This window comes from Vulpes vulpes, chromosome 5 (genome assembly GCF_048418805.1).
Source record: "Vulpes vulpes isolate BD-2025 chromosome 5, VulVul3, whole genome shotgun sequence".
In the NCBI taxonomy this organism is placed as follows: Eukaryota; Metazoa; Chordata; class Mammalia; order Carnivora; family Canidae; genus Vulpes; species Vulpes vulpes.
The window spans coordinates 26,450,001-26,472,606 of NC_132784.1; the positions used below are offsets into that span (position 1 = coordinate 26,450,001).

Genomic DNA, 22,606 nt, shown 5'->3' on the forward strand with positions numbered 1-22,606 from the left:
GGCAGAGGGAGAAGCAGGCTCCACGCAGGGAGCCCGACGTGGGACTCGATCCCGGGTCTCCAGGATCACACCCTGGGCCGAAGGCAGGGCTAAACCGCTGAGCCACCCAGGGGTCCCCCACCCTGAGCTTCTTAACATCAGAAATGGTCGCTTTTGGAAACGGACTTTCCGTCTCACACAGGAGCGGACAGCCCAGGTAGGCAGGAGCAGAAACAGAGGCAAGGTGATGTGAAGAGGAATGTCTTAGCAGCCGTATGATTCTAAGGATAAAAATTAGAGAAGAAATCGCTCTGGAAACACGAAGTAGAGAGAGGGATGTCACGGAGGCTGAGCTAATCCCAAAGAGTGTGTTCCCTCTAAAGTTTTCCATGAGATGTCAGGCACTGGTGGAGTGTTAAGAGACTCCTCAGCTAGAGAATGCTGAATTTCCTTTGGCATTCCAGGCAGTTTCGAACCAGTGTTTGGAACTTGAAACTAGTGCCAAGCCTAAACACATCTGGTTGATTCCAGGCCACAAATAGCACTGGAATGCCTTCAACACCTTCCATAGCTGCCATACTTAAAAGTTTATTTCCAAAATAGAATGGACCAAAAAAAAAAAAAAAAAAAGTTATCAGACTGATGCTCCAGAGTTAAAAAAAAGTCAGAAATGTGTCACGTAGGGCACTACGCACTATCACAACACACATGAAGCTCTGTGACTACGTTTCCTAATACAAACTTGCATTCCAGCTGATTAAATTAAAAACCAGCATTAGTGGATTCAACCCCATTTTCATTTGCTGAGTGTCATGTTATAAGATTAGGAACCCATTCTACGCACTTCAGGTATTCGGTTATGTGGTGATATATAATCTCAATTAGTAATCAAATCTCTTTAATAATGTTATTGAATGCCTCTAGGGCATGCTACTATTTAGAAAACGCCGTGGGCGGCTATATGTTATTTCATTAATGGTCTTTATCTTGCTGGAACGTCCAATAATAAATGTAGTGATGACAGATGCGGTAAGGCTAGTACTGAGTACTGGGATAGGAAGTTCTTTACCTGCAAGAGAAGAAATCGGACAAGTATTTGTTGGTGACTACTCATTGTATTGGAAATAGGGAAGATTCGGGTAATCTACCTCAAGGCAGCTAGTGGCCTGAAGAAAAACAAAAAAGCATGATTCACACTACACAAGAACCACTTTTTGACTCTTAGAAGAGATGTTTTGAGTGGGGTAAACTGAATAACAGAAGAGAGGGATCCCGTGGAGTGCCGAGAGTTCGGGAAGATGGTGTGCCCTTCCCTTTGACAAGACCACCGTGGTGGGAAGGTAACCTGACAGGAAGCAGAAGCATTTACTTGGGAGAAAGGCAGAGGTTTGGCCTTCGGGCACACTTCAAGTCATGATGCACGAATGGCGTGTCTCTCTCGTGTGTACTGGGACCTCAGAGCAAGGGATGCTACCAGGAGCAAGGATGGGACGCTTCTGACCGTGGGGATTCATTCACAGGGGGGCACGGCGCGGAATGGGGGAGACGGGTTCTGGAGTCTGGCTGTCTGGGTTCAAATCCATCTCTCACAACCAGCTGCGCGACGCAGGCACGTTAACCCCTCTGAGGATGAGGGTCCTTTTTGCTAAGAGGGAAGTCACTGGGGGGCCTCACTTGTGACCCAGGCATAAGGAGTCAAGGAGGCAACAGAGGTGAAGTAGTTAGTACAAGGACTGCACGTGGGAAGCACTCCGTTAATGGTAGATCGTTTTATTTGCTTTTTATCAATACATGTTAAGTGACTCCCCGAGTTGTAAGCAAGAAAAGGACCAGAGTCCAAGGAAGAAGAAGTACATCTGAATGGAAAAGAAGAGAAATCATGGATGAAAAATTTCTCGGTACTTTAGTTGCACGCATAGGGAGAGCTGTCCTACAACCTTCGCTGGGTGTCCCATCGGCTCAGGAGCACAGAAGGTGGGAGATTTAGGTGACTCCACGGGTCGGCTGTGAGTAATCGTGAGTGAGCACTACAGTCACCACAGCTGACATGGCTCCCTCTTTTCCAAAGGAACAAAATACAGAGCAGCGTATTTTGAGAAGAGAGAGCGAGAGAAAATACACGTTCTCCAGGACAAGTTTCAAGCCCCACTAGAAATGCTGGGGGGCTGCCCATTAAACTGCAGTCGACTGTCTAGATAGTCTGGTTACAGGCAATGGATTCCCAGGGAATTCAATCGATAACAAACACCACGCTCGTAAGAGAAGTATATTAATTCCACATTACGAACTGGCGATCTGAAGGGGTGAAATGTGCGGCTATCATGCCATGCAGAGGATAGATTCTGGGGGCAAAGGCGGTGGGGACTGACCTCTACTGCGCACTAAATATTCTAGTGCTCTCCGGAAGTGCCGCCCGTAAGTCTCTAAGACATTCAGTTTAAGTAGGAACTGACTTAGACATTCATCTCTTTTTAAAATTTGTTTGCTTGGTTTACCTGATTCAAATCAAGATTCCTGGAATGAAATTTCCACAGGAACAAGATTCAGAAAAACATCCAAGTTGACATTGAGCGAATCAAAACTTTTTTAGGGTAGTATTTTTCCCTTAATCTCAAGGTTTGTGATTCACCTGACAGCTAAAATGATAACTAAAGTTAATAAATGGAAGGTTTGTGGTCTGAAAAATGTTACAACTGAGAAACAAAATTGGTAATTTGTTTAAAACTTTGACTTTATCTACTCAAAAGTAGAAACATTCTTATCACCTTTCTGAATAAGGTAAGTTTAGGCGTACCTACCACAATGTCTCAATAGAGAAAGTACTCAATAAATGTCAGATTTAAATCTTAGTGGAAGACAAAAAAGTCCTTGACGGTGCCTAACAGGAGTTTCAGATTTTGTGTTCCGCGGTCCTAGCTTATGACAGCTAATTCCACTGAAGTCAACATTTGTGGAGTGTTCCCTTCTTGTACCCAGTCTCCATCCTAGTCCCTGGCCCCAGGAAAAGCAAGCAAGGAAGCAAGCAAGCAAGCAATACGCTGTTGGTGAGGAAAATTAAGCACTGTGTCTTTGGTGTCTGCCTAGGAAGTCAATCATTAAACAGGCCAAGGAAAGAGAGCCCAGGATCTCAAGAATAAGTAGCTCAGAGTTTCCTTCTTAATCTAAGCCCTTCTATAGGTTAAGTCGTGGACGGGTGGAACAAGCACACTTTATCAAGGACACATTTGTAAAATCAGCACATAGTCAACTCACGATTCAGCCTCATTTCCCCACCCTAGACTCAATCAACTCAAAGACTGGTCTCACCTACAGTGTTCACCTCAGTACATTCCCAAAGTATTACTAGTATTTGATAATATTATTATCAAGATAGTACTAGTATTACTAGTACTTGATACAAACAAACAAAAGGCTGCTGGGGCCCAGTTAGGGAAGGAAAAGGGACTAAATTTTTACATACATCCCGGTGCTAGAGGATTCATGAAGAACTTCACACGGTGATGAAACCTAACACACGGACAGTAGTGATGTCATGAAATGTTTGGTCAAGAGACCAAAAAGTTAACACACTGGAAAGCTGACAAGCTAGGAAGCCAACAGGAGGATAATTAATCACACGTTTAAAGAAACCATTGGATGGTTAGCGTCTCGTTGCTATACATTACTTCTAGGCAGCAGATCTTCTCACATCTTCGAGAACCCCAACACTTTATTTTTCCTCTTTAAGATACGGCACAGTTTGCAACTTGATTAGGTACCCCCGGGATGGTCAACTTTTGGGTCTCTCGACTGTCTCTGTGCCTATGAACTTTATGGACTATCTCATTTATAAGAAATAAAGATACTGACTGGATGTCAACATGTACGACAGCCCTCGCTAAAATAGAGGTTTTACACTCACCATGTAGCAAACGATAGAGTTTGCATATGGTCATCTAATAAAACCAATCAGAGGGGGAGAGAGGCCTCCAGTGATGTGCCTATTGTAGCTGAATAATGAAATACAAAATATAGTTGAGGTTGATTAAAATGTTGAATTTAGATATGAAAATATCTTCGTCAGTATCTAAATAGGATGTGGCCATTAAGAAAACATCTCTCGATATCTCTGATAAAAGGCAAAATTAGGAAAATGTTGGCGTTTCAGACACAGAATTACATCACACAAGTATCAAAACTATTGGGATTTGCCTTCCAAACGAGGTTGTCTTTAAAGTTAGTGCCAGTTGAACTTTTACAATAATAACAGTATCAGACAGTTGGAGAAAGAGAGATTACTGAGGCGGCTGCCATAAGGGTACTGTTACTTATTTAGCGACCTTGTTCTCTTCACAGATACCCTCAATACCTATGGTTTACCCAGCCTCCCCACCCCCTGACCCTCAGGCTGCCTCCCTCATAGGCCCAGTGAGGGAGGAGGGAAGAGGAGGAGGGGGAGTGCTCCCCAAGGATAGTTTCCAGTCACTGAAAAGGGCACCATGGCCTTAGAATAAGAAGAAAGTACTCACATTACCCTTTCTGCTTTTATCTTTTGCTTTTTTGTCTTTTCACCACTTTTCCCCCACAAATCACTGTTGGGCTAATTTTTTCGCTCTATATGAAAATGTTTGATACTAGACTTTCTCTGTTAAAATGAGCGTTTTTATGTAATTTCCCCCTGCCAATATTTTGATTGAGATCCTACACTGTCTCTTTTCCCATCGAGGGCCAGTACAGCGTGCCAAATTTCTAGAGAAGGAAAGGTGGGGAATGGGGGGTGGAGGGGAAAGTGGCAGGAGGTGGGGGGTGCGGTTGGCTGACTTGCTGGTTAAAGGTGGAAGGAGGGAGAGCGAGGGAGAGAAAGGCGTGGCTCCACTTGGGAGATCAGATCCTGGGTTGTGGGATCCCATGTTGCTCCACATCATGGTCCTTCGCCTTTCTTTTGAAAAATCAACCCACTATCGCTCTACTCATAGGGAAGAACTAGGCTGCTATCTCGTCAACTCTGTATAATTGTTCCTAATTAGTAATGCAGGAATTGGAAATAAGCTAATTAAATTTAGAAAGTTTTATTTTCGTCTTCCAAATAGAAGTAGTTTCGGTAGCTCACTTGGCATCTTACTTGACTTCTACCTTTTCCTCTCGCAGTGCTAACACTTTTGCTTTATTCAAAACGCGGCCAATTTATAAGATGAAACAGGACCACCTCCAAGTCGCAGCTGACTTGAAGTTCGGGTGATAAATCTAATACATCTAATACTGACTGAATCTTTCATTAAACTTGTACGTATATAGAGTCATTACAACTTGAGAACCTGAACGTGTTTGCAATAACTGGCTGGTGTCGCGGCATCTCATGGCCCTGGCCACTTAGATATACCTTTGACGGGATCTGGGGATTTGGCTTACAGATGAACTGGAAAGATATGAAGACAAGCACACTCATAAACACATGAACGATCCAATAAACAGGCAACAAAAAAGTCCTCCTGAGCTAGGCAAAAGCATGATTTCTTCCTTGTTGAAGGCATCAGCATATGCTACATCTTATGTCGCACCAGTGTGCTCATTAAATATTATGAAATGTACAGCAGGCCGGGAAGCTCTAACTAGCTAGTCAAAGTCACTCATACCTGTGTGTTCGTATTTATGTCGCAGAAGGGAACTGCTTTTCTGGAATGTCTTGTCACATAAGTCACATGCATACATGCCACTCTCTGTCTTCTTGATCTTCTTTCGAGACAGACAGGAGTCGGAGTCCGTCATGTCATCTAGGCCTGACATGTAGTCTTGTGCTCCATCAAGCAATTCTCCCTGTGATATAATCACACAGTTCAACACAGTCTCTCCTCTTCGTCTTTATACCAAACAACTTCACGTAGGCTGACATTTGGAGAACCTCAAAAGGGTTTGTGATTAATCAATCTCATTTTTTTTCCTTAAAAAGAAAACCCCATTACTTTCCACGAACAATGGAGGAGGTCTCACCTTTCGACAAGAATAGAAACCTTCTCCACCCTAGATGGTCTTGCCCATTGTTTTTCAAGGGTAGAAAATGGTCAGCTCTGAAGGTGAGAAGGGCATAACATTTTCTAAAATCCTTAGTTTTCCTTTCATATCAGGAAATACCCACGAGGGAGAACCAAACATCAGAATTTGTGCTTTTTTTTTTTTTCCAGTGTGGTTAACTTTAGAAATGATCTGTAGCTGTAGAAACCCCATTTTAATTGAATTTTATATTTAGGTACAAAATGTTATTATTATGCAATCTATTTAAATGTATGTCTACCAACTAAAGGCCTCAAGCTATATTTTTATATTTAATTTTCTAATTTGAAATAGGGAATATTAATAACACTTTTTATCAATGTTCTATCTATGTTAAAACAGCCTTCAGCATTGAGCAATAATGAATGTGGATCGGTAAATTATTAAATTTCTTGATATTTATTTTGTCTTGATCCAAAGGAGTGCAAACTTGCATGATAACATACATTTCCATTTGCGAGCTCACAGTTCAGTTTTCTTAGACTACGTCTGCACTAATTAATATTAGAGGAGATTAAATAGGCTTAAATACATTTACAAAGAGGGCAGATGTACTGTAAATTGGAATACTGGAACAGCTGTTCCAGAGGTGCACGGCTACTTCTGCTCCTATTTTGCAAACAGGGATTATACTCCCAGGTTGTTAAAACATACCTGCTTTTGTATTTGCGAACCATAGATTATTTACTGGTCTGAAAGGCACATACAAAGTTAAGTGGAACATGCGAAATATGTTTAAAACTGCTCTCCGACACACCCGATTTTCTATAAAACCCAGGACACATCCCATTTACACGTGTACTATTGTAAACTGTGGACACCTGTACAAGTATGTGGCTGTTCTAGGCGCTGACCTTTAACACGTATGTAAGTCCTGTCAAATACGGTTATCCGCCATATAAGTCTAAAAGCGTACAGATCAATCTAAAAAAACCTCAAAGATAAGCGTTAAGTTCTTTGACTTTTGTAAGGCAGATGTGCCTTCACAGCTCAGTGTTCCACTGATTCTCCATTTGTTTGTCTAGCCCAGTCAGTTTTGAGGTTCAAGTGAAAACGAACTCTGCTATGTCTGCTGAAAACACATCGCTTGATGCTTTTCACTACGTTTTCTTCCGCCCCCCACACATGCACATACACAATGTAATATATGATTCTCATGTCCTCTGTTCAGAGCAAAAGGATGGGTCTCATTACCTGAAATCCTTGTTTCCGCTGGTACTTTCTCCTTTGCTGCATATCAGCAAAAGTAGCTGCTCCAGTTGGGTAGGTATAGGCCATATGTGGTAGGAAGCTCATCTGATCCAGTCCTGGGTATGGTCGTAGCCCAGGGATACTGGTCTGGACTGGTGGCATGAAAGTGGCAGGGGGAAATGCGCTTTGTGGAGGAAGAGCTGTGTATAAAGTTTTGGCACTAAATGGGTTCATGCCAAACACTGGGTTAGTGCTTTTGTTGTCCAGATTATTTGAGTTTGAAAACTCCTTCTTGATAAAAGTCAAGTTTAGAGGCTCATCTGAGTTTTCAGATGATGAAGAAACACTGTTATGGTCTAAATTTATGCTGCTAGCTTTCGTTTTGTTCTTTGTGGCTATAATACTTTTGGGTTCTTTCATTTGTTTTGGTAATGACAAGTCCAAAGGCTCAGCCTGGAGCTCCTCAGAAGAGAAGCTGTTTGGAGTGTAAGAACTACTGTGGGAGTTTTTAGAAGATGTGGAGGAAAGATTTAAGGGAGAGGGAGTATTACTCCTCGAGTGGTCCAATTTCTCGACTGGTTTGATATTGGTAAAATGAGAAGGTTTGGTTAGCCTGAGCGGAGGATCACAATTCGTCACACTGTTGTGGAGCTCTGCTATGGATGGTGAAGTTATGGAGTCCATCGGCTTTACGGGAGACCTGGGTAATAAAGAGTCTTTCGAGGGGGGGTTACTGTTGGGAGCTAGCGGCTTGGAGTTCCTTTCCAGTGATGGGGACCTGGAATTTGAATACTGGTAGACTTTTCGTTGCTCAAACCATTCCTTCACAAATTCCTGAGGAAGGCCCACAGCAATGGAAATTTTCAGCAGTTCATCAGAGTTGGGCTCCATGTTCATAGCATAGTACGCTTTCAGTACAGACATGTGGTCCTTGTATGGGTTGATGGGGCTTGTCATTCCTTTCTCAGAAAGTACAGATGACAAGAGGAGGGCTTTATTATCAACAAAAACTCCGGCTTTGTTGGGGACTATGTTGTCATGAGGTTGCAGGACTGCCTTGATCTCTTCATTCATCTTACAAAGGTAACGTTCATGCTGATGCAAGGGAATGGGACCAGGAAAGCTTTCTTTACAGAACTGGCAAGAAAATGGAGTGGATATGTTGTGGTTCTCAATCATTTTATCATCAGTGACCAAATCTATTAAAGTACGTAGCTTCTCTTTCTTTATGTTACTGATCTGTCTCCTTGAGTCAGTAGTCAAGCTCTGGAGGCAAGCTTTGGCTTCATTGACTTTTTCTAATGTATAGTCAATAATACTTTTAGTGGCACCATTATGACTCACTACTGGAAGACCTACAGGCGGAATATTAGGAGAAGTAACTCCTTGTTCCTCAGGTTGAGAGCATGGATCCTTCATGTGATACCCTTTCAACTTGGAAATTTCTTCAGCCTTGCAGTCCATTTTTTGCCTGGAAACCGTATTGTCCACAATCTGTAGAACCTTTTGTACCTCGCTTAAGTTACTATTCATTGTGGGAAATCCGAGTAAAGGGGCTTCCATCCCTACACCTAAGTGCTGCATTGGACTCTGAGCAGACGGATGAACTCCCAAAGGGCTGGTGGCTCCAAGTGCACCATTCATAAAGGGACTAGTGCCACTAAACCCGTGCGTGGCCATAAGAACTTTATAGTCATTGAAGTCTAGTGGTTCTGTTTTAATTTTAAGTAAGCCTGTCTGTTCAGACATACTAAGTGGTTTTCCATTCTCCAATTTGTTTCTTAACTGGGTAATGGCTGAATTAGTAGGAGAAGAAGAAACAGAATTAGGGGAAGAACCCGTCTTGATATTGTTTCTCATTCGGCCATTTACAGAGATTAAACCAATACATTTCTTGCTGCTGATGTGTGAACTGTAGGAACCAGAATGGGAGAAACGTTTCTTGCAGTTTGGGCACTCGTACGGTTTTTCACCTAAAATGACAATCAAAATTAACATTACATTTCTTCGATTGGGTAATGATGGCGATTGTCTACCAATGCAAGAATTTGTGAAACCAGATGGAAGGAACACAATGGGGGGAACCTCTACATTCTGGGTGCCTAGCTTAGAATTATGTGGCCATAACTGTTGCTGGGCTTTATCTACCCTGAGAGAACATAATTCAAGATGTTAGCAGTGGAAGGTGAGGGCTATCTATGCCTTTTTCAGCCAAGATTCCAAATCTTGTCTTGCCATCGGCAGCCGCCTATTTAAACAGAGTGTCAGATTAATGTGTGGTCAATAGCACAATAAAGATGTCACAGTATTTAAAGGGAAGTGTAGCCATGGCTTTAATCAACTCTGTAGAGATTCCATTGATTCTACCAATCCAACTAGTCCTTTGAAAAGCATCCAATTTGGTAATAAAATGCTTGGCAGAGCTATCAAAATAGTTATAAAGAAGAAATCTCAGTGGTAGGATGTTGTTCTGTAATATACAGCTCCCAGGAATCAAGGAACGTTTATCATACAAAAGCTCTCATCCAAAATTCTTCAACGTTTTCTTTCATGGTTAGGTATCAAAAATGAATACCCTTCAGAATTTGCCAGCTGAGTTTCTTCAGGTCAAAAATATTTAATCTGTAGAGGAGTGTTTGAAAGGACAAAAAGGAGCCTCTAGGTTTTGTAATAAATCAAAGCATTTGCAATTTTTAGGAAGTATAAACACTCCTTTTCTTTCTTTCTTTCTTTCTTTTTTTTTTTTATTATGAGATCATGCCATTGGTGGAACCACAAGTCTCATGGAGGCAGAGCAGGCTCACATAGTTTGTGAAATTAAAAGGGTAGTTCCAAAAAAGCTGCCACCAGGATCGGGTAAATTTTAAACAATCTTTTAAAACTCCCCTAATGAAACAAAATGCAAATGTGAGCACCAGCACCTCTGCTACTCACCACTGTGAATTCGCAGGTGTTCTTTCAGATGGTGTTTATATTTGAAAGCCTTGCCGCACTCCGTGCATTTGAACTTGCGATTACCTGCTCCTTGGGTCAGCATTTGGTGCTGTAAAAGGAGAGGGACTGACATCAGTGTTGTGCGGGAGGAACAAAGGAAATTTGTTACAAATATTTTTAAAAGGCCTCCATTTTTCAGACAGGCCAAAAGGTTTGAGTGCATGTTTATTTATTTGCCCGGTCTTTCAGAGTTGCAATAAAAGTGATAATGTTGGCAATAAAATTGGAACAAATTAAAAAAAAAAAGTGCTTTCACATGCGCATCCAACACTAGCTTTAGAATTATCTCTGTAGTCTCTTTTCCAAAATGTTTCTTTGAGCCTTTGGAGATGAGAAAGTATAATTGTAAAGATGTTTGTGGTTCTCTGTGTTTATGGCACATTCTAAAATCTGAAGATCCCTTGTTGGAATGCAACTGTTTTTGTCAAGGAAAAAAATAAATATTATTCTGAAAATTCTAAATGGCCTCCAAAAAACACTCCCCTTGCGGATAACTAATTTTATTAAATTTTCTGTATCACGGTAGAAGTATAGCTCATACTAAAGCAGTATCAGTTTTAAAGAAGAAGAAAAAAGGCACACATACACAAACAAAAAAAAAAATTCTTGACTATAAATATTTCATTACACGATAAGCATGTTTAAATATCCCATTCACTGGGCTAGTAGCAAATGTAAACCCTGTTTTTCCTGATGTGTTGCATATCAGATTTGATTCATTATCAAAATGTAAGAGACAACATCTCGGGTTAAGGCTGCTTGAGCAGTTTTATCACAGGCCAGTAGGAAAGACTTCAACGACTTTTCATTTTCCTTTTTAGTAGTGTGCTAGGGAGTAGGGACAAAAAAGAAAAAAAAAAGTTTGCTGAAAAGACAAGTTAAAAGCAGCAAAGATATAATCAAACACAGCTGACCTTTTTGAACAAGGGAAAAAAAGCACTGTGACTTAGAATTCTAAAAAAAAAAAAAAAAAAAAAAATACAGTCATCCACTCTGGATGCTCAAGGTAGGAGGTCAGCCTTTTTCAAGCAGCAATGACACAAAAGCCTTTTGCAAAAAGACAGCACAGAAACGGTATGACAACTGCTAGGGTGTGCTGAATCTTCCCACATTCCTAGTGAGACAGATGGTGTTACATGGGACACAGGGAGGTTTGTTCAAACAGCAGCAACCTTCAAAGATCAAGCGGAGCCCAGCCCGCCGAGCGCCATTGAGGGACCAGCGCTCATATGTTGCTGAGTTGCATAAACAAACAGCAACAGCTGCTTTGTCTCCCCCCACAGCCCTCAGAGGACTACTATAAACTTTAGTTGTGCCACTGTTAATATGATACAATCATTTTAATTTACTAATTGTAAATGCCATGAGCAAATGAGGGGACTTTTCAACACCAAAGCTACCATTCATAATGCGCCAACACAATCACACTTCTGCATGTGAAATTTAAAGCGGTTATGCTTAGATAAATATCTAGGCACTTTTTTTTTTTTCCTAGAGTTCTTGTGCATATAAGCAAGGGGAGATAAACTGTTACATAAGCGTAACTATGGGAGCATAGTTTTTGTAACTGAACTTTGAGAAGCATTCAGGTGACAGGCCCAATCGGATCTAATGGGACGGTTTCCACGAGCTGTTCTTTTGCAATTGTAAAATTCCATGATATAGTATCATCGCCATCTCTTGATTACGTCCGGTCATCCTCATTTTCCTCATTCAAAGAAAACCATGCCCACAAGGAAAGGAAACATAAGAGTGTTGTAGAATATCTCGTTGAATAATTTTCAAAACAGAGATGGTGGCGAGGCTTATCGGGCAGGCTTTCGGATCTGCAAGCAGGCCAGCCGCTGGGACTTGAGGCCACCATCCCTGTTACCATTCACACACATAATATCAATCTGCAGGCGATTCTCCCAGGAGGACAGAAAGAGCAGTTTTGTTCAGACACGTAAGGGACGCTGTGAATCAATCCTGTGCAAACGTTTGAAGGATTTAAGAAGCTATGCTTACCTGTTCGAGACAGAGGTTTTATTTCTAACACAAAATAAGCCAAAAGGGGCACAACAATCTTAACATTGGGCCACAGGCATGCAAATCAAAAGGGACCATTTTAAATGTGCATCCAATAGTTTGGTATCAATCTGGCTCATTTTATATATACACATACGTTTAATATACCCTTTTGAATTTTTTTTTAAAGACACTTCATTAGATTCCGTAAACTAGTAGCAGCTTGTAAAAATACTCTAAGCAACCAAAGGTGTTATGTGGCGAATGAAAGAAATGCACACTTCCTTCACTCTGACTTAGATCCTATAGGGGAAAAAAAAATGTTTTTTTCCGAGTAAAAACTAGGTGAAAAATGGAATTAAAATTGCTGAGATGTTTAATAATGTATAATTAAAATGCCACGATTTCATTCACTTTTGGTGGGACATAAAAATGAAACTGAAGTCAAGTTAAAGTGCAAATAAAATTTCTAAATTAGAAATTAACACACTCATTCGATCGTGAACATAAGACTATTAAATCATATTAGAAGAGACCATCAAAAAATCATTTAGACCTCAATTAAAGCTATTACCATTAAAAGATCTGCATCTTCAAAATGCCATGAAAAATTAATAATGATTGCCAATCAAAGCAATATCGTTTCTCTAAGGGGTTATTATAGAAAGAAATCACTTAAAGCCAGCCCCCCACCTGATCTGTCCCTGGCTTGTGCGTCACCATATGCCGCTCGAGCTGGGTGCGGTAGGCAAACGTGTAGCTACAAAGAGGGCAGGAAAAGTTCTCCTCGTTCTTCTCGTGGCGGTACTTGATGTGCTCCTTCAGGGATGTCAAGCGCTTGTAGCCCCGGTCGCAGTAGGGGCAGGTCAGCAGTTGGGCAAAAGCATCTGGAGTTCCAGGTGGCAGGTCTGTAGCCGGGAGACGAGAGGGAGAGGAGCAGGCCAAAAGGTCAGTGAAGCAGTGGCAGCTAATGGGCCGCCTGCCCGGGATGGCATGACAGGCATCGCCGCAATCTGCCCGCCGGGAGCGCCACCACCACCGCCGTGCAGGCCTCGGGCCTGGCCCGCCTGCCCGCGCTGCGCCCGGGAGTTAATTAATTACTGGAGCTTTTGGGGGGAAATTCAAACAGCTGATGAGTGAGGACATTCTCTCCAGGTGGCTGGCGGTTGGTGGTGCGACCCTGGGTCGCGTGGGACTCGGGAGAGGGCCCTTCAGGTGGCAGCTAGAGAAGGAGGGTCCCCCCACGTCCCAACTTTTTTTGTTCCTCAAAAGTGAAATATTTCAGAAACATTGGACTCCGTTTCGATATTTTTATCTCGGAGAAATAGGCTCTAATTGTTCTTGTTCTTTATTGGATGTACAAATGACACAAATTTGCTGACAAAAAAAAAAAATTTCACAATACCCTAAAATTACAGTTCTAATCTTTGCTCATGAAATTCCATGCCTCTGCAGCTGTTCTTCGAATTTTAAGGTAAACACCCAGGCATGTAGTGCATTTGTAATTGTAACAGCTGCAGAGGTCAGTGGAGTGGCTAAAAATGAATTACAGCCTCACCATTTTCTTCTTGCCCATTGGCCTCTGGCGTGCCAAGGCGAGACAGCTCCTCGGGGGCTTCTGGGTAAATGATAGCTGTGTCACTGCGCTGAAGGTACTCCTCGATGCTGACTGCATGGCCATCGCGTTCCTCCAGTTTTCTTTTGGCAAAGTATTCCTCAAAGTCTGATGTGCAATTTGCATTCTTAACTGGAATCAGAAAAGGACACCATCAACGCCTCTGTGGGGCCTTCCTCCCAGGTGCCCGAGCCCACTGACATCACTGTGAGCGCCGACTGTTGACTTGCAGAAAGACCCCCCAATACCTAGTTTAGTCCTAAGAAGTGTTGCAGGTGACCAATCGGTGACGGGATGCTTATTCTCGTAAATATATGCAAAGAAAAGAGGACACTTGGCTTCAGGCTAAATAGGCACATCTTATTTTCCTCTCCCTGGAATACTAGTCCGCAGAATTCACAAAGACTGAAAGACATTTTGAAATGTTTTCTAGGGAAAACTTAAAAAACCAAACCAAACAAAACAAAACAAAAAACAGAGCTACATTCTAAGATCCAGAAACTTGAGAGATAATATGAGCTCAAAGCTGCTTTAGCAGTCTGTATAAAACTTCCTTTTCTTTCAAGAAAGGTATATTTAATTTTTTATTGTCCACTAAACTTAACGTGCCTAACCACAGATACATCCTGTTGCTAAATATAAGCTTTTAACCTTCCACTCTCTGCACATCACAGATGGCCAGGACTACACAATCTGACACAGATGCAAAAGGATAGATATTCCTAGAGAGATAATAATGGGACTCTGTTAAGAAATCATGGTATGTGGCACTTTATCTTTCCCTATAATTTCAATATTTAGCTCAGCATTTTAAAGCTGCCTGAAGATGGAATGAAGCTCACAAAAAGAAATACAACAGAATTAACAGAAATACTTCACAAAAGCAAAAGAAACTGGCTGTGCCACTGTGTGATTCTGATATGATTTTTAACTTTTGTAATTATGAATCTATTCCATGAAATGAATAATAGTCACAAATCCATTTCAGCCACAATGTCACAAGATTTTGTTTATTTGAAACCTCTAGGTATGTCTCTGAAGTAAGTTGTGGCTTAAATATCCTAAATAAACATTTTTATGCATAAGACCGTGTAAGTAGATGAATAAAGGTCCTTTGCTAGTATGGTTAATGGCGGAGCCCCACTTTTATAGTTTCTGAGACCAGTTAGCCTCGATTCCCCTATATTCTTCACCTCACTTTCTCTGCCATAAAAGATAATATAGTATTTGCCATACTAATTATTTCTGATAATTTGTGGCAGGGTGATGTTGGGACCAGCTAGTCCATTTTTATTTTTATTTTCATTTTTATTGTTGCTTTCACTGTCATGAACTTGTGGATTATAGATAAAAAGAACAGAAAGTGGAACCTTCCGTTGATTCGACAAGTACTGAATGACTGGTATATGGTAGGTATCATGTCTTGTTTCAAAAAGCAAAAAACATCCAGTTTCATCCTTCAGGAAGACATGAGAACAATCAGTACAACTGATTTTTTTTTCTCGAGAAAAAAAAAGTTACAAACTCACATAAATATTATGAAAGGAAGTTGTGTGGTGATACGAAAGAAGTAGCGGGGGGGGTGGGGTTGGGGGCTGATGGAACCTAGAAGATCAAGAAAACTTAAATTGAGAAAGTTTGGAGTTCACTAGCTCTAGAAGCTGGGGAAGAGCCACCACGTGCAAGGATGCGAGGAGTGGAAGGAGCACGGTGCATTTCACCAGCAAAACAGAGAGTGCTGATGTGCAGACAGTGGAAGGGAAGCAATACGATGGGAGGGCGGAGAGGCAGGCAGGAACCAGAACAAGAGGCAGGTGGTCGTCCTGCTACAGGTTTGGGTTTTCTTCTAAGAGAAACAGAAAGCCATGGAAGGGTATTAAGCAAGAAGATGACTGGGTGAAATTGGGAATTATCTGCATTTTTAAATGATAACTCTGGCTATCGTAAAATAGGGATTGTAAGGAAAAGAAAAGCTGATTCTGGGAAGCCACTTAGGAGTTTCTTGCCATAAACCAAGCCAAGATAAAGGTTAAGGAATTGGTGATGGAGACTGAGAAGTGGCTAGATTTGAGAGATACATTGACAAGTAAAAACACTAGGCTTGGGGGAAGGATTGGGTGTGCCAGGGAGGGGGAGGCTAAGATCTTATCTTAGGTTCGGGCTTTCCAAATCTGATGGATGATAGGTGATAGTCACCAAAGCAAGGGGCACCAGAACTCTAAAAACACCTGAAACTATGAACTAATACATCGCATCAAATAAAAGGAGATTGGGGAGCATCACGCTTTGCAGACAAACTAAGCGCTAGCAATCCTGAATAGTGTGATCTCAAAACAGTCTCTTTTGCCACTCCAACTTCTAAAAGTCGAACAAGAGCAACTGTCTGATTCTAACACCTGTACTTCCTTCAAATACAGGTTTGGAATGTGTAAGAGGAGATGATGATTTTATATCTTGAAATTTATTTAAATCTTTTCTCATAATCTTAAGTCTTAAATCTTTTATTTACTAAGATTTTATTCTATTATTTTATGTTTTTTTTTTAAAGATTTTTATGTATTTACTCATGAGAGACAGAGGGAGGCAGAGGGAGGAGAAGCAGGATCCATGCAGCAGCCCAATGCAGGACTAGATCCCGGGACTCCGGGATCACGTCCTGAGCTGAAGGCAGATGCTCAACCCCTGAGCCTCCCAGGCCTCCCAAAGATTTTAATTTTAAGGAACCTCTGCCCCTAACGTGGGACTCAAACTCATAACCCCAGGATCAAGAGTTGCATGTTCCACCAACTGAGGCAGCCAGTCACCCCCAAGTCGTAAATCTTCTAGAAGAACATGAACCTTGATTAAGATCAATTTTCTGTTGGTATGCTCATGATGCCATAGATACTTTCCGAATCACTGTTGGTAATAGTGAATGTGATGGTGTCATTTAACTTGCACCATTAAATCTCTAGAGAGCACAAAGAACTGCCAACCTGCACAAACTATTTGTTCCTTGTTTTGGATCATCAAAATGACTTAGCATCGATCAAAAGTCACCTTTTGTCTTTAATGCAAGAAAAGATAGAAGGGACAAAATGGTGGATCAAACATGAACCCCTTTGGAACAACCTGACTGATTCGACCAGGGGCTTTTTTTTCACCACTGTGGCAGCAGGAAGTAATTTAACTGCTCCTTTCTGAACCCAGGCCTAGTAGAATGCTGTCAAATGTTTAAGGCACGACTTAATTTAAGCTTTTTAAGAACACTGACCCACTCGACGATCCTTAGTGTAACCTAGTAAACATGGATGGGTGGACATTTTAACATCCTACTTCTATATTGATATTTCAGCAACTATTTGAATTATCTGGCTATCTTTTCATGAATTTTCATTTGCATATGAATGTTTCCATCAGAAATGTAACCAAATGCAAATTCAATGGGATTTGCATTAATAGCCTTTTGGCTTCAACAGGAGGAAAATTCTGATTTTTCTGGATAGGCGAACTAAACTGCATCAAGAAACACTACTGGTATTTGGAGAGGCAATTCACTTGCTAGATCGAATTTGCCTATGCTAGATTTCGATGTCAAGTGTGACCGAGACAAAAGTCCTCAAATCATATGCTCTCTTTAAGGATCATCTTTGATCATCTTCGTACCCTGAGCTTTGAGTATATTGCTTAGAAATTAGTAGGCTCTCAGGAATCATTTATAGAATGAATGTGGAATAAATTATGTGCTTTACACTAATCTTGGTACAGAAGTCTTCTAGTAAAAGGAAGCATAAGATAAGATACCCACAGTTGAGCTAGGAATTCAGACCTGCAATTCTGGCAATTCTAGAACAATTATGTGATTAACTACGTAATGATGACCATAAATACTTGCAAGAGTTCAACAGGGTTCAGGTGAGTATTCAAAAAGAATTTAATGAAGAAGATAATACTCAATCATTTAAATCTATTTGCTTCATCAGGATTTTCTTCTTGTGGAATAGGTATGCTATTTAGCTATAGATCTCAAATATGTACAGTCACTTACGCGGGCTCTAGTCTAGACTTCCATGAACTAGTCTAGGTATAACCGACCCAAATATAATGTGTTTTTTTTTTCCCTTGGTGTTGCTGTAGGTCCTTGTAACACACAGTTTTCCTGCCCAGTAGCACAACAGTCTCCTTTGCCTGGGAATGGCTCCCATATTCTCTATTGTCAAACTTTATGGTACCCAAGGGAGTTGCCTGGTTATTGCTGTGGATTAATAATATCCACGGTGGATTAATCTGCACCTAAAGTGAACTTCTCTTAGTCTTTCATTCTCCAGGCCAAACTGGGGTAGCCAATGGATCCAGCTGAGTCAGCAAATCCTTTCCTTGTGATTTTAGGACTTTGTACCAAAGGGAGCACCAAGAACGTTTATTTCCCTCAAGCGACCCGTAGCTATTAGATGTAGAACAAAGGAACTGATATATCCCATGTAGTGTGAGAAGATTAATGAAGAGAGAGACTGAAGCAGGTACACAGAGAGAAGAGAAAAGCAAAGACAGGATGGCAAGTCCTGACAGTATATTTCTAGCTCTGTTTGCTCCTGAGGCCAAGCCGTACCTGTGTCCTTCCAGTGGCTCTGTTGTCAAACCTCCTTAGATTCTGTGAGCTGAAAAACTCCCTTTCTACTTCAGACTATGTGTATTTCAGTCTCTGAGATCCAAAATCACCCTAATTATTAATATTTGAACAAAAGGTTATTCTGAAACTTGTTGAGGAGGATGAAGTTTTGGTTCTGGACAGAAATTTACCTTTTTGGTTTTCACAAAGATTTCGCAACACTGCATCGTGGACCCAGAAATGAGGTAGAAAATTCACTAGAAAGTTACAGAATTCCCCACTGCATTTTTCTGGTGTAAAATCAACCTCATTTTCCTTTTTTTTTTTTTTTTTTTTAAATCTGTAATTCTCTTCACTCCTTGGTCTCCTTGTTAGAACTGCCAAAACACACTGACAAAGGATATTTGTGTGATACTCATGATCAAACCATAACAAAAGTTCACAAGAAACCTCAAAGTAATGTGTTCCTATATCTTCACCAGAGATTTTGCAGTTAGTCCTAAAATTTACCCTGGTGCCTTAGAAATGTCTCAACCTTCTCTAAGGTCAGGTAAACTTTTCTGTATCCAAAACTGAAAATTTCATTAATTAAAAATGTTTTTTCATCACCATGTGTACTTTAATATCATTAGGATAAATTTCTAGGTTGCTTCAAGTTAGAAAAGCCTCACGTTTCCTGTCAATATGTTGTTCCCTCTTACTAATGTTGCTTATTAATGATACTTTCATAAATACTTTTATGTCTATCTTAGATATTGATATTTTTAAATAATGATAAATATCAATATGGATTGACTTTTAAAGTTATTGCTCAAAAAACAAGCAATGTTAATAGAGCTTTAAATAAGAGAGATATATTGGTCTTCAAATCAGTCACCTCCCATGGAGTTTTTAGGACACTTTCTCAAAGATCCTTAAAAGTGAGTTTTGCTTAGCATCTACAAATAGTTAAGTCATAATGAGACCTTGATACTTATTTCTTCTCTTTTTCTGTTTGTTTTTTTTCTATTTACTTCCATCCCCTTGCCATTTATTTTCTTTATTTATAAGGAGCATGTGTTCATGTAGGAAAGCAGGTATTCTATTCTAACTGATCTTGTACCCAGTGTGTTTTCAATTTTCATTAAAGAATTGAAGAAATATGTTTGAATATTATGCAGAGTCATTTTAATGAACATAAAATTAATAAATAACTTACAGAAAAGAAAATCTCTTGGAGGGTCTATAAAAGCTGAAGTAAATACATGTAAAAAACCGAGTTCAATCATTTATCCACCCCCATCGCTTAATAACTATTTATTGAGGACCTACTATTGCCAGAGAATGTGCTTTGGGATGAAGACACAATGGTGTTGATTGATAATTATTTTTCTGCTTCTGTGATTCTCATATTGAGAGACATGTATATGAAATGGTTGCGGTTCTGCAATTTACAGACATATAAATATATAAATGTATAACAAGGAATATATAGATACAGATATATAGATACTTCTCAGTATAATGTAGAAATTATGCATTTATCATATAATCTGATTTTTGATCACTTCATTTGTCAAGGCAAAGGGACCTGAAGAAGTAATCACAAATAGAGGTAACTATATTCATCATCTGTCAGAAAAATAGTCTTTTTATGGACATTGTAGATGATAAGAAAACATAGAAAATTAATTTCAATGTAGTCTCTGTATTGAATTTTTAAAAAGCCCATATAGGGGACGGGAGGGAAAACTGAACGGGGAGTTATCAGAGAGGGAGACAAACTGTGAGAGACTCTGAACTATAGAAAACAAACTGAGGGTCGCTGGAGGGGAGGTGGGAGGAGGGATCGGGTAATTGGGTGCTGGGCACGTGATGTGATGAGCACTGGGTGTTATATGCAACTGATGAATTATTGAACTCTACATCTGAAACTAATGATGTACTATATTTTGGCTGATTGAATTCAAATAAAAAAAAATAAAGAAGCCTATACTCAGCATTTGTTGAGGTATATAAATTCTCATGGCTACTTTGTTTAAAGTTGACTAATTAATGAATATAAGCATTTTATCATTAAAAATGCATGTGTGCCTTTCCGTAGAAGGCTTCCAAAACACATATTGGCACCAGATATCTAAAAACAACACTAAGGGAAGAGGACAATCTTTTTCTCATTACACGGCTACGCAGCCAGCCCAGCAGAGCCTCCGACTGCTACAGAGGTGTGTGCAAAGCCACGGAGGGCTCTTCCAGAGTGACAAAGTTGTCTTTTCTTCTTGGGAACGAGCACAGCATCTGGGTGGGTCTCTCCACGCCTGCTCTAACATGGCTTTCTTCAGGGAACACGTGCTCAGATGCTAAAGAGAGCCCCCAACGTGTAAGAACTTTAGGAAAGAGAGTGGCAGAAAGAACAGGGGGGTGGGAATCGGTAGTACTCTGCAGGATCAAATATCTCCCCAAACAGCAGGAAGCAGCCCAGTCAGGGACACAGTCTAATTTTAAAGTGAGGTTCTACATTGAGGGACTGTGACTATCAAAATTTAGACATCACTAACCCTTAGACAGTTTTGATTGCTATGTACAGACACAGAATCCACGTCTTTAAAAGAAGAATCCCAAGTAAGTTCATACGTATTTATTTTTCACATTACTGTGTAATCTAAAATTTTGAAATTGGTATCCTACTGAAAAGATTCTTAGACTGTGTCCTTATACTTTAGACGACGGGTTTATAAAGTAAGGTGTTTTGCCCAGCAAGTCAGTGCTCTTCTTGTATGCTCTTTGCAGAGACACGTAACACCTGAGGATACTCTAGGACAGTAGTTTTCAAAACGTGGGCTCCTGGCCAGCAGCATCAGTATTACCTGGGAACTTGTTCAAAAATGGAATCTGCAGTCTGTGCTTTGACAAGCCCTTCAGGGGGTTCGATGCACACCCAGTTTAAGAACCAATGCCCTGGGAATTCAGCTGTTCGCAACACCTGGCTAAATAAGGTATTCAGCGATACGATTTTGGGAAGCAGCTCAGAATCGGTCCCGTATCATGTGGCCTTCCTAACTCTCTCAGCCTGAGCTCGTAACCTCCTTCTGCACGTATCCACCTGCATATCTCAATCACTGAAGTCAGCACATCACAGTCTAACTGTTCCTTGACATATCTGTGAGCTGACTGTGTTTTATATCAGCCTAGTACAGTGCCCGGCACACGGCTAATGCTCAATAATTGAATGAGCAGACCAGGTTCATTGGGCAACCCATTTTGGCTCAGCTACTTATGATTTTTTAAAAAAGATTTTACTTATTTATTCATGATAGACATAGAGAGAGAGAGAGGGGTAGAGACACAGGCAGAGGGAGAAGTAGGCTCCATGCCGGGAACCCGACGCGGGACTCGATCCCGGGACTCCAGGATCATGCCCTGGGCCGAAGGCAGGTGCTAAACTGCTGAGCCACCCAGGGATCCCTACTTAGGATTTTTAATCTCAGTATCTTCATCTGTAAAATGAGCTAGTATATGTTTCCTGGGGTATTCCTGAAATTTCATAATTTCCATGCTTTCAATTAATTAATTGCCCTAACCCATCTACTCTTATTCACTGGCTAGGCCTAACGAGTTTCATATATATTCTTTCCATTTAAAAACTCAAAGAAACACAGCTTTCTGATGGAGGAAACATATACACAGGTTAAGATTTTGAAGGCGACTAGAAACCACGGACAACATCACAAGGAAAACAGTGCTTATTACACATTTGTTGAATGAATGAAGGAGACACTCAAGAAGCTTGGGATATCAGTTATTTCTTATGGGAACCCTCGCTGTGAAGTGGAGATAGCTGCCCCTAATCGCAAGCAAAGCTAATAAAACTGCAGCCTTCATTAGCCAGGAAGTGATAGGCTCTTCTTGGTATACACTGATTATAGTCTGCAAATGACCCTCCTGTCTCACCTGCCAAGTGCTCGCCGCTTTCCTCTCTTCAAAACCTCTTTCCCTAGCTTTTTTTTTTTTTTTTTAATAAGCTTATTGTATGGAGTTAACTAGAAATTTTTAAATGATGACTTACATGACCTATCTGACTGGATGACAAAACTCTTCCAACATATAAGAAAGTGACAGTATAAACAAGAAGAAAACGGCATGCTTTATAACAGTATGATTCTCTCCCTGTTGAGTACTTAGGTACTCAATTATCTGATAAACTGATCTTGCACAATTGATTAACA

At 40.6% G+C, this 22,606-nt stretch overlaps 1 protein-coding gene across 3 annotated transcripts in view; it reads right to left on the bottom strand.

Annotated features, from left to right (window-relative positions):
• ZEB2 (zinc finger E-box binding homeobox 2) overlaps positions 1 to 22,606 on the bottom strand; it is a 134,152-nt gene that overhangs the window by 3,269 nt on the left and 108,277 nt on the right. For all 3 annotated transcript variants that reach the window (XM_072757688.1, XM_072757689.1, XM_072757690.1), the window contains exons 5-9: positions 13,757 to 13,945; positions 12,892 to 13,106; positions 10,132 to 10,240; positions 7,201 to 9,170; positions 5,592 to 5,772 (exon numbers count right to left, since the gene is read on the bottom strand). In XM_072757688.1, coding sequence (XP_072613789.1) covers positions 5,592 to 5,772; positions 7,201 to 9,170; positions 10,132 to 10,240; positions 12,892 to 13,106; positions 13,757 to 13,945 — 2,664 coding nt within the window. The remainder of the gene's footprint in view (positions 1 to 5,591; positions 5,773 to 7,200; positions 9,171 to 10,131; positions 10,241 to 12,891; positions 13,107 to 13,756; positions 13,946 to 22,606) is intronic.